Source organism: Lampetra planeri, chromosome 1 (genome assembly GCF_965212315.1).
Source record: "Lampetra planeri chromosome 1, kcLamPlan1.2.h2, whole genome shotgun sequence".
Classification (NCBI taxonomy): domain Eukaryota; kingdom Metazoa; phylum Chordata; class Hyperoartia; order Petromyzontiformes; family Petromyzontidae; genus Lampetra; species Lampetra planeri.
This window is the reverse complement of record NC_136107.1, coordinates 23,143,565-23,159,902: the sequence shown is the minus strand read 5'-3', so window position 1 is coordinate 23,159,902 and position 16,338 is coordinate 23,143,565. Positions and strand designations below refer to the sequence as shown.

General features: G+C 42.6%; 1 protein-coding gene across 1 annotated transcript in view; it reads left to right on the top strand.

The window, feature by feature from the left end:
• The first annotated feature begins 1,234 nt into the window (after positions 1 to 1,234).
• Positions 1,235 to 16,338, top strand: part of LOC144720334 (tumor necrosis factor receptor superfamily member 16-like) — a 42,648-nt gene continuing 27,544 nt past the window's right edge. The window contains exons 1-3 of the mRNA XM_078597028.1: positions 1,235 to 1,479; positions 9,171 to 9,309; positions 15,049 to 15,408. Coding sequence (XP_078453154.1) covers positions 1,444 to 1,479; positions 9,171 to 9,309; positions 15,049 to 15,408 — 535 coding nt within the window. The 5' untranslated portion in view covers positions 1,235 to 1,443. The remainder of the gene's footprint in view (positions 1,480 to 9,170; positions 9,310 to 15,048; positions 15,409 to 16,338) is intronic.

Here is a 16,338-nt window from a genome sequence, read left to right as displayed (position 1 = left end):
GAGCCCCCAAGACAAGACTAATCTTGTCTGTGTGATGCAACCTACACAGACATAATACGCACACTAAATAAGTGCACTTCATTTCCAAGGGAAATATGAGAGAAATATGTACGGTATTGACCACTGCGTACATTGTTAAACAATTAACCCGTAAAAACAAAGTTTTTCACTATAAATCCTTTATATGCGTGGCATCGGTTGTATTTTATTATTCTTTTCTGTTTTTCTTGAGTAAGAGTTTCATTTTTATCACATTGGTTTTTTAAATTAAATATGAAAACAAAAAATTCCTAAAAAGTGGAAAATTTTTGAATTTTTTTTCACGAAAATAAATTGTCACGCACAACGAGTCTGTGTGCAAAATGTCAGCTCGATTGGATCACGGGAAGTGGGTTAAAAAACGACCGAAATATTTGCACGGTCGTAAGCGCGCAAGCAAGCAAGCAAGTGAACTTAATATAAAGGATTTAAAAATACGAGCTTGGATATTTCTATATGTGATAGGATGTATTATTAAAGCCCAGGATAATACCACGTGTGACACGGATTTATACCATGCATAAGGCGTGTGCAAAGTCCACTTCATTCAACACATGTCCACACACCCATAAAGCCAATGGACATGTATTACAATCTTACACACCTACAAATTGGTTCCATACACACATTACAGGCTGTGGCAAATAACGAATTTAATGAAATGCGCTGAGACAAGAAAAATGCGAAGCCCCCATCTAGCCAAATTTGTAAACATTAAACAACATTCTTGTGTACCGTTTCAAAGAGACTCTTTTTTATGATTTCAATAAATAGTTTTCTGGTTTGTTGAAATAAGTTGATCTCATTTGGCTCGGCTTTCTCCATGCAGAGACGGCTAAAAAACGAAATGATTTACAACTCGCAAAACCCGTGCTGTTTGATGTTGCTGAACTGGGCCGCTGTGAAACACAGGCGAGCCAATGCATGTCCCGCTCTGCACTGCGCCCTGAGTGTTCGGAGTAAAAATCCAGCATCATTGTAAGACGTCTTTTGTCTCTGTGCTCTCGTTTAAAGTAAGAAAAATCAACGCACAAGAGCATCCAATCGCTGCGGGAAACTCGGAATGAACCAATGGGCGCACCGCGAGTTTGATATCAGGGAGGAGAGACGCGGAGGGGAGGGAGCCCAAGTGGGCTTTAATGCCATTACACACATCTGCTCTCACGCATAGCCAGCCACCAGCGGCGGGGCTTGCGCCAGAGGCGGGCTTGACCAAAGTGCATCTCCTTACCACTGCACGGCAGCAGTTGTCACTGCCGCGCAGTCCGCATAGCAGCGTGCATTCCACGGCCCTTGCGCGGTGCATTTGGCCCGAGGAGCTGTCACCCTCCCGCTACCTTCTCCTCCCCGTGCGCTACAGTTTCTTCCTCGTCTCTCTCTCTCCGCCTATCCACCTCTCTCGACATGTGGCCCAGAGTCGGGCTGCTCGTCGCCTCACTGGTGAGTCTCGGGGAGAGGAGTGTGTGTGGGGGGGTGCTGCTGAGCCGTGTTTGTGCCCTGCAGGAGGGATTGCTCGCTCGGGTTCGCGTCCTGGCCACGCACGCGCTGTGCGGCACGTTGGGTGTCTTTCATGAACGGCCGCGCTCATTTAACGCGCACTTTTGAGACGGAGCGGCAGCCCTGGTTTAGTAGGGCTGAACGATTTTGGGAAAATATCTAATTGTTATTTTTCTGACAGATATTGCGATTGCGATTTGATTTGCGATTTTTTTTTAAGTCAAGCTTCAGTTCAATATTCGCTGTGTAATAGATTTAAAACAGGTGATAGAGCATTAACACATGATACCATCAAAATCTGAACTGCTCTATATATCTTGGTTTGATGCAAGGATGAGAACTTAAAAGATATGAATTGCTTCCAACATGTAGTTATTAAAATGTTTTAATTGAAATAGAACAATCAAACATAGAACAATTGTTAAGTTAAATAAAAAAAGTAATACTAATAATAAAAAATTAAACAATTCCAATAAGAAAGTACTGTAATCGGACTTTTCAAATCACAAAAATTCGCAGCCTTTGTGATTTGCCAATCGCATTGTTTCAAATTGCGATTTCGATTTGAAATCGATTAATCGTTCAGCCCGAGTTTAGGGTACCTTATACTCTTTATTTAACCAGTGTGAGTACAGAAGATTTGAGTTGTGATCTGCATGTACTTGTAGTATTAGTTAGTGCGTTGCTATAGCACGTGCTTCAATTTACGTATGTTGAACTTTTTTTCGCACCGTACAAAGTCAACCGTGCTAATCGGAGGTGCGGGGAAGGACAACAAACTAAACACAGAGACCAGTGCTCTATTAATGTATACCTGAACTGCAGTTGTAATAATACTAAACTCTGTATTACTTGATGGCACACTTGATGTGTATATATGCACGAACTACGGTCGTTGATATTTTAGATGCAATGTTTTAACCTGCACGTGAAATTTTAAATAAGGGTGACTGGCGGTAGGGGCTGTAGCGTGGATGCTTGTCATCCCCCAAAACATGCCAACGTTGGGTGTGATTGGAGCCAATATTGTGGCAATAATGTGAGCGCTATTTGGGCCCCACGTTCCATATTTACGAGGATTTAGTACGTGAATTGTGACATGTATATGGGCGTGCGCATATCACAATGACTTAGGCGCAAAGTATCGTCAGCAACCTCAAAAGTGAGAGCGCATCTGCGCATGCCATGGCATGTGCGCTGCTGAATTATTTCTAGGCCGAATAATAAGTGCTGTTGGGATGCTTCTAACGCGTATCTAGCATAAATAACTGCTGGTGTAATGACTTCCGACAACATTTCATTCCAGGAGTTCTTAGGAAATGTCTGATTTTAAGGTCCGCCTGGTGTATGTCACACATCTTTCTGATGGCCGATTCATTGATCTGCGATGAATATAGTTGTGCTTGCAGATGTGTTGTTCACAGCAACTCACGACTCTTCGCATGTGTTGCGCTGCCAGGTTTGATTTAGGGAATATAATAATCGACGACACATGGAGCAGCCGCCGCAAGGCGGAGAGGTTTTATTGGTCGTTGAACGGTGCTCCGTAGCCTGCTCTGGGAGGCGATTTTATTAACGTTGGGTATCGTCCCGTTTTAGGCGACTCAACGTTTTAAATGCAAGTAAATGTATTGTTTAAAACTTTAAATCACACGAGCCACGACACCGAATACCCCACGCAATTTATAAGTATTATAGTTGTGTACGTGCCGCGATTGTAATGATTACGATATTCATTTTCCATGAAATTCGCGTGAAATTTATTTTACGAATGGAGACTCACATTTCACAAAAGTGGCCTTGGTGAGACGATTTTGTAGTAACGCACTAAGACGGTCACTGAATCGCGCACTTTGAGATGCGCTTCTGCGGCCGTCTGGAACGCTCTTCTTTCAGATATTAGGAAGCCGCTGGAGCACTTTTAAATCTAGATTAGAAACTCATTTCTTTAGAACTGCTTTTTTTGTTTAGTTTGTTGTCCTTCCCCGCGCCTCCGATTAGCACGGTTGGCTACGTACGGTGCAAAATAAGTTCAACATATGCGCACATCGCGTGCACGAGTGCATGACAGCACGACACTGAGCCAAGCGTCGATTTAAATTTTGACATTACAGTCGAAATATTTTTGAAACAAATTTGTATTCTATTTTCGCGAAGAAAAAACACACCTGCGTCGTTTGTGCATACTTCACATTGACTCGTAAAGGCTATACATGCGATAGATTAAGTAGTTGCACGTATCAATTTGACCAAATTCGCGAGAATGTTTACAATGGACGAGATACATTGAGTGCAAGAACAGAGACCCGACTGACACGTGTGAGCAGGAATTGCAAACAATAATACAAAAGTAACACACACACAAGATCATAAAGGCAAGAAAAAATAACCGCACTGGCACCTACTCTTTTTTTTTGCCTCGAATTCTCTTGTTTTGTTTTCGTTGCGATGTGAGCGCTGATAGGAGGTGATTACACGTGGCCACATGGGCACAATGAGGCTACGGCGTGACCAATTATGCCGGTCACGGCCTCATTGCGCTGCTGTTGTTGCTCCACCGTTGCTCGGCACGCTGTTTTGATAAGCTCTCTGTGAGCCTCTTAAACGCTCTCGAGTGAGACAGACTGAGGGATGTATAAAATGCCTTATTGTCCAGCACATAAAAGGGTGGTGAGCTTCGGAAAGGGACACAGATAAGCGTGGCTTTTCCGTGCCAATGCACCCCGCCTGGGTGCTGCCCTCCCCTAACGGTTGTGCCCAAGACGATGGGCTGCGAAGGGCATTTTGCAGCACGAATTCTGAGCTAACTACCACCTTGACTGGCGTTCCTCTGCTCGTAGCTTTGTTTAGTTCGACATTTTAATTGTCTTTCAATAATGTACTGACCTCTCATTTTAACGATGGATACTGAACTTGTTTTTTGCTTCGGTGCACCTGTTAACTTTATTTGTTGTGCGTCGTATAAATATATGTGAATGTGTATTTTTTATTGAAGAAAAATGTAGGCATCAATATAATTATCCATTGCTACTACTACTTAGGCCTCGAGACCACGTCTTCCAGCTCTCCTTTCGGTTGTAATTTCTTGGGCTCAATTTTGATGCCATTCAAGCACGATATATAGACTCGTGTTCATCAGGTGCAGTTTCATCATAACTTCCTGAATATTTTATTTATTTTTGTGTTTAGTTTATTGTCCTTTTACCGCACCTCCGATTAGCATGGTTGGCAATGTACGGTGCGAAACAAGAACAATGATTTGATTGCATTGGCGAGTGATGACAAAGAACAGGCCTTGATGTGTACACATTGGATACGTGGTTTTCAGTTGGTCCTCTTTCTTGTCAATATTTCACTGAATAATTTCGAGTGACCCTCTCACTTGACCCTTTCCCCACAGCAGCCCCCACCCCCAGCCGCTTTTCTTATTCCCACACAACCCCTTTCTTTCCTCTATCCCCTTTTACTAGCTTGACATTATAAGGTCGCACCCATTACACACAAAGTGCTTGCCACAAATGAACCACAATACCTTGCTGCTCTCGTCAAGGAGCATAAACTATCGTGCATACTCCAGTCATCCTCTCAGCGGCTTTTGGCTAGCCATCGAACAAAGAAGGTCACTGCAACACACACTTTCTTCGACCTCCTGGAACGCGCTTACTTCCGATATTAGGAAGCCACTGAAGCTGTGCCAATTTTAAATCTAGACTGAAAACTAATTTGTTTAGAACTGATTTTGTTATGTTTAGTTTGTTGTCCTTCACCCGCAGTTCCGGTTAACTGTTGGCTACGTACGGTGCAAAAGAAGTTCAGCATACATACCTTCACACCCCCTTTCACTGGCTGTCCATCTCCTCCTCACTCGCTCGGCTCCTCACTGACTCTTCCCTAATCTCCAGCAGTCTACCTATTATCTAACCTTCCCCAATAGCTCCCCCATAGAAGGCAGGAAAAGTTATACTGGTAGAAACCACCTGGTTCCACCAGCCCACGGGATTATTGTGTCCGTCCGTCGTGCATCCAAAAATGGGAGGGGTGGGGCTGGGTGTAGAGGGGAGGGTGGGGAGGGGATGGGTGGGGAGGGTGGGGCTGCGTGGGGGGTGGGAGGGGTGGGGCTGGGTGGGGAGGGGCTGGTCACCCCGTGGTGCCCTTATAAAACTCAACGTTTGACCTACTCACGCCGGCTTGTGCCCGCCCTCACAGTCGGCCATATTTGCGGAATACACCACGCCGCCGTTGACCCTGGCCATTGACCGAGCAACCCAACGTTCCTACCAGCTCCCTCCGCAAAAATGTGTTTGTGCAGTGCATTTTTATGCAGACATTATCTTCCAGATTATATAAAAAAAACTTTGTGGAATGTTAATATAAAGTTTGAGGAGTCTATTATATATACATATGTGTACACAATTGTAATAAAGACTTTGTAAAAACAGCTAATAATAAGCCAAATGGCAATGGTTTTTTTGCAGATTTGTCTTGATGTAATATTTTTCAAGGTACCAGGCACGAAGGGGTCTTTTAACAAAAAAATATGCCTCTTTGGAGGGATGAGGGGAGACACACACTCATAGCACATTGCAGCAGATGAATTGTATAGCTTTGTGCAACTCTACGCGTGCCACGCAGTCCCGTAAAGAGACTTTGGCAAGAAAAAAACCCAGCAGCCCAGCTCTGTGCGTGTTTCTTTTTCACTGGTGCGGGCGAGACACGGGGCGCGGTGAACAGAGACACAGGCGAAGAAGGGGAATCGTACAACGTGGAGGCACGCTGCAGTGTTTTGTTGTAAGTGCCCTGCACGTCGCTTGGCGATGTGTGTGGGACAACAGAACGCCGGCTAATGCCCCGACACGTTGTTATTTGGGCTCGAGGCGACTGCGGTAGCATTGGCGGGTCAAGTGCAATGTGTTCATTTTCACTTGTTTAGCAAAGAAGTGTTGATTTTGTTCAACTGAAACCAACAAATGTTGTACAGTACCGTAAGGTCAACTGCATGAACAGTTGTTGTAGTTTATGCTTTTGCTCTGTAATTGAAGAAACCTTTGAGACTTTTTTTTTAAAACCTTGTTTTCTGTTCAAGCAACTGCGGTGGCATTGGCGGTGGTCACACGAGGGCCTGACTCACAACTCGCTATTTGTTTCACAACCCACGTTATTGTACGAGGGCTATTTTAAAATACATTGCTATTTTATGTTAACAAGCATCTTTTTGTCAAATATTATAGGGTGTTCTAAAATATCCATATATGCATTACTAAAAGGATGCTCTACTTGTATGAACTGCTAGTGAATGATTAAACATTTTGATGAGGTGCAGTACTAAAACGTACATTCAGCTCTTAATACTTATTCTGATGTATCACCTTGTAGTAAAAAACATCCCGATCAATTTAACACGTTGGCTTTCGCCACTAATATTATTCATTATAAAGGTGTTTTGGGTTAGATCGCTTAAATATAAATGTGTTAAATCTTGACTTAAAGTACTCTTTGGGTCTTTCGGTAAAAGTCACGTAGATAGAATAATAATAACAATCACGGCGTTTCGATCGCAACAACTGCAATCGTCATCAGGTGAAAAATACAGCGAGAGACCTGCTGAGAATAAAAGAGAATATATATGAGAATATATTCTCAGCAGCTCTCCCGCTATATTTTTCACCTGATGACGATTGCTTGTGTTTTGATCGAAATGCCGTGATATTGTTATTATATTTATTATTTGTTCTATCTACTTTTTTTTCCTGAAAGACCCAAAGAATATGTCGTTAACCCACCTCCCAACAAAGCCAATTAGTTACTACTGCAGCACACCAGTGTGTTGGAGAGAAAACCCACAACATTTACAATGTACATGTATTCGATCTAACCCAAAACAAACCTTGATTATGAATCAGAACCCTGATGTGAAGACCTAAAGCTGTCTGCAAGAACATGCACACCTAGCGTATGATTGTATCCCATTTGTATTGGAGAATATGGCGCCCCTAGTGGATTAAACTAAACTGGAGGTGAGCACAAAAAACAAGGAGCCGCAAACTCCCGAGGCAAAAATACCACGCAGTGCAGTGGAAGCGTGATATAGCAAACTTTAAGTAAGCACATGCCATTGAATGATTTTTGTATTATGTATTTTTGTATATAATTCTGTATCGAACTAGGACCCACATTCTAGATTTGAAGCTTTCGTGACTGCAAGGATTCATACTCTTAGGTTTTTTCGGTAAAGTCACGTAGGTAAAAATAAAAAATAAAATAATAATAATAATAATAATAAAATAATAGAAATAATAATAGAAATAAAATAATAAATCACGGCGTTTCGGAGGCAACACAAGTCTCCGTCATCAGGTGGGACCGTCACAGCTAAATTTACTGTCATTAAGCTGTGACGGTCCCACCTGATGACGGAGACTTGTGTTGCCTCCGAAACGTCGTGATTTATTATTTTAATTCTATTATTATTTCTATTTATTTAAATTTTCATTTTACCTATGTGACTTTACCGAAAAAACCTAAGAGTAGGACCCATATCTTAAAGAGAGGTTCCGCACCTATAACATCTGGCCTTTCATCAGCATTTATTCCAGCAAGCCTGACTGCCGATATGACACCGTATATTGAAACTGATAAGAGTTTGCTCGTATTGAATCAATGCTGCTGAAATTACACGCTCTCACAAGGCACAGGGGCCGATTGGTTGCGTAAAGAAACACTTACTTTCACGTGGAAAGATCAAAGTATGAAAGATACCTTCTCTGCTTACTATTTGAGTTAAATCGGCAACAGCTCAGTGATAAGCTACACTTTGGTGGGGGGAGGCAAAGGGCAACTTCTGATAGAAGCACACGCGGCCTTCCAAGGGCTAAGCTTATATCCAGCTTTTCCTGTCAAAACATTTGAGCAATTCTTGTACATTCAATCGTGTTCAAACTAGCAGCGATGTATTCATGCGCCCCTTTGTGAGCGGAATTGTCGTGCGCATTTGCCCAAAGCCAATGTGAAGTAAACAACGTTTGGTATTGACTACATTACTCACATGATTGATTGCTGTCCGCTCAAATTCTGGAGGGTATATGCCTGCAGATAATACACACAGGGCACTCTATACGCGATGTTATTGTAGCTCGCAAAGCCCAGAGGACTGTTCTCCTAATCAAATTACAGCCTGCTTTACCGTTGTTTACACGTTGCTCCAGTTTGCCTTCCATGGTCTTCGTATTTATCCACGTTGCCTGCACTTACCATAATGAAGGTCTGACCAACTTGTATGGGTATTAAACTGTGTTTCTCTAGTAAGAAAGAAGGTGCTGTTTTTTTCCCCACAGCTCATCTAGAAAGGGACTGTGAATAACATCGCTGATAATGTTTCTACTCAATAAGTCACTTTGTCCGAGCACAACATATTAGCATAACGTGATTGCTGCAGTTTAATGGTGGAGCTGTTCTGGCGAGCAGCAAGAGTTGGCATTGTGTTTACAAATATTTAATTGCTGAAAATTTGTCGTGACGCGCACTGAAGTTGAACATTGGTTGATTTGGGTACAAGTCAAATCCTTAACCCGACACACCCTAAATGTCTCAAGGAGAGACACGACTAACGGTTTTCTGCGCTGCACCATGTTTTACAGGCATGTGGGGCATTCAGTTCATGTCCCAGCAAGACCTTCACAGATGATGGCACATGCTGCTTGGAGTGTCCGCCCGGCATGGGAGTGGCGGAGCCGTGTCAGGGACACAACAACACACAGTGCCAGCCCTGCCTTGACAGTAAAGCCAAACAGCGGAAGCACACACAACACACTCTCTCCACCGATGTGGCAAGCGTGCACATTTTTTCCCCTTGGTTTTGTTTGACTGCAGGCTTTATCAGAATGCTGTGGAGTACTTATGACACACCTATTTTATTAGCACATTAACTATGGTATTCACAAGCCCAATTTCACCTATTTGTTGCTACATGCAGTATTTGAATTTGACTGCTAGAAAAAGGAACACATGGATCGCGGAACAAACACGAATCAGAAACATATTGAAAATTTAGAGAGTCCAATCGGACTGGGCAGAAAACATGACAAGACAGGATGATGGCACATGGATAAGAATGGTGATTGCGTGCCAGCCAACGAAAGGAATGCGTCACGAGGGAGTTGACCATCATAGAGATGGAGCGGATGAGATCAGTTTATGTGCAGCAGATGGAACGTAGCAGCACTGAACCTTGAGAGATGGCGACGGCATGGGTAGACCTTTATCCAGCAGTAGATAGACAATTCATAATTATGATTAGTGGATGTAATTTGTTTTTAGCATTATAACAATATAACATATAAAATAACGGGAGACAGTGGATTGTTCTCTCCAGGTGAGGAGGGAACAGCTGCCCTTAGTGGAGGAGATGAAGTACCTCGGGGTCTCTTTCACGAGTGATGGTATAAGTAGGAGTGGGAAATCGGCCGGCGGATCAGTGCAGCGTCCACAGTCTTGCGGGCGATGTACCGTTCCGTGGTAGTGAGACAGGAGCTGAGTTCTCAAACAAAGCTCTCAATTTACAGGTCGATCTACGTTCCCACCCTCACCTATGGTCATGAGCTTTGGGTAATGACCGAAAGGATGAGATGGCGGGTACAAGGGGCCGAACTGAGGTTTCTCTGCAGGGTTGCCGGGCTCGCTCTCTGTGATCGGGTGAGGAGCTCGGTAATCCGTAAGATCCTCAGAGTCGAGCCGCTGCTCCTCCGGATCGAGAGGAGACAGTTGAGGTGGTTCGGGCACCTGGTGAGGATGACCCCCCAGTAGAATCCTCCTGGAACTCTACCGGGCAGCAGCAGCACGTCCCACAGGGCGAACACACCGAGGCCAGCCCAGGACATGCTGGCGGGACTATGTCGGCCTGAGAACACCTGGGAATTCCTCAAGAAGAGCAAGAGTCTGTGTATAGTAGTGTATAGTGTATACTAATGTAAAGCTTGAGTCTGTGTATAATAGTGTATAGTGTATAGTAGTGTATAGAATCTGTGTATAGTAGTATATAGTGTATACTAATGGGGGGCTAGAGTCTGTGTATAGTAGTGTATAGTGTATAGCAATGTAGTGCTGGAGTCCGTCGCCAGGGAAAGGGAGGTTTGGACCACCCTCTTCAACATGCTGCCGACGCGACTTTCGCCAGGGCAAGCGGACTGAGGAACGAACGAATGGGAGTTGTGTACAGTATATATAATTTAAATAAATAACATTATTTGTTAGTATGATCTTCTTGGTTCTTTCGGTAAAGTCACGTAGAAGGGAAATAATAAAATAATAAAAATAAAACATAATATAACGTTTTATTTTTATTATTTTATTATTAAAATAAAACGTAATATTACGTTTTATTTTTATTATTTTATTATTAAAATAAAACGTAACATTACGTTTAATTTTTATTATTTTATTATTTCCCTTCTACGTGACTTTAGCGAAAGAACCAAGAAGACGAATCCCTGCAGTCACGAAAGCTTTAAATGTTAGTATGATGTTTATATCTTATACCGTTGCTGTGTCTGTATGTCTGTGTGCATGCAAATCGGCTTTGGAACGTTATACCCGTAACCTTTTACTGTTCTCAAAAATGGGGTCAGCTTTCTGATATTCAATAGCTCCCTTGGTATTTGTGCTAATACATTTGGCGTTGTCTTTTTGTCACATCTGTTAGGGTGTTTTTCTTTTGCATATACAACACATATGACGTAGAATTGGCAAGGGGACACGTGTATTATATGTGTCCACATGAATGCAATCTTAAGAAAACTAAAAATGTTGCTATTATTCTATGCAACTTTTATTCATCTGCAGTCTATTGCTTGGATGTTTCGCTGAATTTGTTAATTTCATGGCTTCACCCATTCCGATTAAGCCAGGGCCCTGTTGCTAAGAGAGAGCCTTAAATTGACTGTAGCCAGAATAGTGATTTGGCCCCTCTATGACCTCACCAGAACCAAATTCCCTCAAGTGGCTGGTGTGTCAGCCCAAGGAATTAATCTTTTGAATGTGTTACATTTACGTCATTTTGTAAGGATTGTGTACGTTCATCAGACATGCGTTGACATTGCATACATATTCATAAACTACTGTACATCGAATTAATTCTCACACTGGATAGTGCACATGCTCTGTCTGGGTTATTAAGCCTTTGTTTAATTACTTACACCCACAATCTGTAAATGTATGCGTGTAGTGTGGCATAAGATTAAATAAATGAGCAAGTCAGACGAATACCCATTTAGGAACAAAGACGAATTGAAGCAATAGTACACCTCACAATAAAAATGCCGCTCAGCTGAAATGATTTTTTTCCATCACAAAGAGTCTGAAGTGTGCATTTTGATAAGCGGATATGCTGTAATTATAAGTTTAGGATGAACAAAAAGTGACTGATTTGACAGATGTGCACAATTGAATTATTGGACTGGTAGTAACAAGACAAAAATAGTACAATGGGTCATGATCAAATTATCCACATGTCCTGCCATGGCCTGACACGACTGCCGAGCAAAGGCAGTAGCTCGCAAAGATGGAATGATTCACATCCCGCTCACACCCACCCCCCCCAATTGGTTGTGACGATTCAGAGAACAGTATTGTAGCTACTCGATGATTCAATGTCTTAACGTAATATTTTTTACATCTTTTTGAGTCTCATTGTAATCGTTTTGGTTTCATTCATTAGCCTAAATATTGCATAACATGAATATATTATTTGCACATCAATTTTATAGTCAAAATAACCCATTCCCATACGAATGATTCAGTGCATGTATATCGAATGTGAGAATGTATGTTACATACACATAGTAGCCGCTTATAGAGGACTTATGAGGGAAATGGTTTGCTTTAGAAATGCACGCTCAAAGTTTACACATCACAACACTCTCCGGACGGTCAGAGTTTTACCCGCTATTTTACAATAATTGCAATCTTGCTTCATAGCGTAGCTACCATTTACTGTACGTACAAACATGATTGAATTCCCTTTGGATTACATAGAAAATGCAATACCCTCATCAGAATCTAAAGTTAAAATAATATTATAATCTATTGGAATTAACACGTATGTGTTTTCTTTAAATGGTTGCTAATCGTGCATGCTGTTATTTAAAGTGCAGATGTCCCTTCGTCTGATCGGGCAGCATCAGGAAACTGACAGTGAAATGATTTGAAATCTCTATTTGGTCACGCTATTTTAGGAAGATTTAAATAATCTGACCAAAAAAAATCACAATGCAAAATGAAGTATGCGTACACTTACGTATACCATACATATTAAGTTATAATCACATGTGTGAGCTTAATGGTCCTGATATTATTAGACCCAATGAGAACGGAGGAAATTTTCTAAATGAGCGAGGGGCCATAGTGTTGACCTTTGCGCGTACCATATTAGAGGGTAATGGAGTATTGATTGAGTTGTAGTTTTCCTCGGAGCTGCTGTTTACAGTCAATGCCCTGATCAGTGTCATTCGAACATTCCGTAGGCATAACTCCATTTGAGTATATCAATATATAATGCCCTACAGAAAGGATTTGACATTAACACTGATTTATTGCGTGTAATGTTACGTGAGAGTGGTAAAGGGGTACTAAACCTGCGTTGTTAGGATATTCCCACATGGGTAAGAGTATCTCATTGCCATCATACTTTTCAGTAATTTCTTTAAACAGTCTCACAAGTGTCGTGAAAAAAATACTCTTATGAATGCCATTGATTGCATTTTGATGTCCAGTGCTACACTTTGCGACGCAACAATTTACCTCAGAATTTAGATTTTTCTATCAGCAAGGTAAATGGGTTTGCATCATTTCCCCTAGCAGTGGCAATTGGTAAATCATATTTTTTTCTGACTGTTTTAACTTCCTTCAAAGCAATCCCGTTTGACGATGACATATTTTAGCGTTGTAAGCCGTGACACGGAGATTGTTTCACTCGGCACCCAATGGAATGCATTTCCTTTGTGATTGGAATCCTCTTAGATTTAAATATATATATCGCTGAACACAGATGGGCTGAAAGTACTTGCAAGTAATATAATGCACAATGCGGATGAGAAAAATAGACACTGAGATAAAAAAAATCCGACCATTACATAACAGCTGTGACATATTCTTGGTTCTTTCGGTAAAGTCATGTAGAAGGGAAATAATAAAATAATACAAATAAAACATAATAAAATTCTCACGACGTTTTGGCCACAACGCAAGCAGTCGTACTCAGGAGAAGAACAGAGCTGTCGGAAAGACAGCGTCCTCATGAACACTGCTAAGCTTGGCAGCGTATTTTAAGCTGGGTGGGAGGAGCAGAGCGCCTTGACAAAGGAGTTTACATATCAACAGGGGAATTGTTTTTCTGACTGTTTTAAGCTGTGACATTACCACAGCACTTCTGTCAGGTGAGGTGCACTTTGAGGCTACTTTGGCTTGCTTGCTTGCAGGGCAGAGGACAGAATCAGATATTCGGGGTGAACTCACTCGGGTGATTGACCTGCACTCCCCACTGTGCTAGCTTGTGTTTAAGCCGCCTAATGCTCTGCTCACCAACTCATCGTTGCAAGCGCATGCACTTGCAATGGTCCCTGCCAACTCCACACACACGCATCACTCACTGCCAGTTTTATGCAGCCTATTCAATCCATAAACCACGAAAGTTAAACTGTGCCTCTGCTCAAGTTTAATGAGCAACGTGCACTTAAAACACAGTGCCGCTTTGCAAAAGCGCCCGTGTAATGAGGAATCTTCATTGCAACCGCGTCTTTGTTTACAAGGGAAGGGGGGGCATGGAAAAAGCCAGAGTGAGGGGCATGACACCATCTTACACAACACTTTTAACACAATTTAAACGTGACACAGAATGAGTAACAATGCGATCTGCTTTTCTACATCATGCATTTTGCTCTCGCCTTCAACTGTGTATATGAGGAGGGGGCTACAGCTCCCATAATTTTCATTTTCCATTTCATCCAGCCCCTTCAAGCATTAAAAAAAAAAATTGTCGACTTAAATAACAATTTTGCAGGAGTGTTGAGTCCTCAAGCCCTCGACCCGTCAACACAACAGGACTGCTTAATCTTATGTATATATTTCCAAACTTCCTTCGCACCGTACGTAGCTAACTTTGCAAAATGGAGATGCAGGGGAAGGACAACAAACTAAATACAGAAATCAGTTTTAAAGAAATTAGTTTTCGATTTAGATTTAAAAGTGTATAACTGGAGTGGCTTCCCAATATCGGAAGGAAGAGCGTTCCAGACGACCGCAGAAGTGCTTCTGGAAGCGCGCGATGCTTTGACCATCTTTGTTCGATGGCTAGCCAACAGCCACTGCTGCAAAGAGAACCGTTGTTCACTTGATGGCTTTACGCTCCTTGACGAGATCAGCAAGGTATTGTGGTTCATTTGTGGCTCGCACTTTGTGTGTAATGAATGCGACCATTTCAGTGCCTCCCCCCCCGTTCTGCCATCTATTCCCACGCCCGTGCAGGTGTGACGTTCTCTGCCACAGAGAGCCACGTGGAGGAGTGCGTGCCCTGTTCGCTGTGTCCCGCACGGATGCGCGTGCATGCGCCCTGCACCAGCACGGAGGACACGGTGTGCGAGTGCAGCAGCGGGCTGTTCGCGAACCCGCAGGATGGGGCGTGCATCGAGTGCCACGTGTGCCCGCCGGGCTTCGGCGTCGTCGTGCAGTGCTCCCCCGACGAGGACTCATCGTGTGCGCCCTGCATGTCCGGCTTCTACTCGGAGGAGAGCAGCGATGTGGAGCCCTGCATGCCGTGTTCATCCTGCTCTGAGGACCAGGAGGTGCAGCAGGAGTGCACGAGCAGCGCAGACACCGTCTGCATAGGTGAGGCCAGGGTGCACTAAGCGCTAATTGAATTCCTACTCAATGCAAAAAGTTTTTGATTCAAATAATATATTTCTTTTCCATTGTAATTCCTCTACTGGCTTCGTTGTTTCATATGCACATATGTACGTTGAACTTCTTTTGCACCGTACATAGCCAACCGTGCTAATTGGAGGTGCAGAGTTGTGAGATAACGAAGCTACATAGCTTGTCCAGCACATCACGTTTGCAGTCACGTGGCACACCTAAACATGATCTCTGTCACCCCAAATGGGCTTTGTTCCCCACTGGGGGAGACCCAGGCTTGTGTGTTCTCTGTCCTCTGCACGTTAATGTCTCACTTAGAGGGAGAAGCACATGCCACACGTACAGCATACAATTTAATAAATGGAGGATAATCTATAATTTCATGCGCAATATACTTTTCATACAAAACAAGGCATTTTACATGTGTGGTTAATTTTCAATGTTGACGGGCTATGTTTTTTCTTGCTCACATGATCAACAGAGTGCTTATTTCCACTGGTCATCTTGAGCCGATGGTGACATTTCCACATTTCTGTAACAGGATCCATTCTTTCTACAGGACAATACAGTGCAGTAATCTTTTCACTAAGGGTCCTTTATTTATCAATTACCAATCGCTGAGTCAAGCGACATTTGAACCTACAACCTTCCATTGGTGACTTGGGCACTCGAACCACAGCAACCACCCAGCCATAATGAAATTAAAGGAAAATGGAGTTAGCCTTAGCTGATTCAATGTTGCCTTGCTTATGTATGGTAAGACAACAAAAACATTTAAATAATGTAAAATGATTTTCATATTTTTGTTAATACTGTGTTCATCTCTATCAATGCCTCTTTTCAATAACTGTATGTGATTAACGCGTGAAAAAAGGCGTTAAAGTTAATCTAAACTAAATGGAA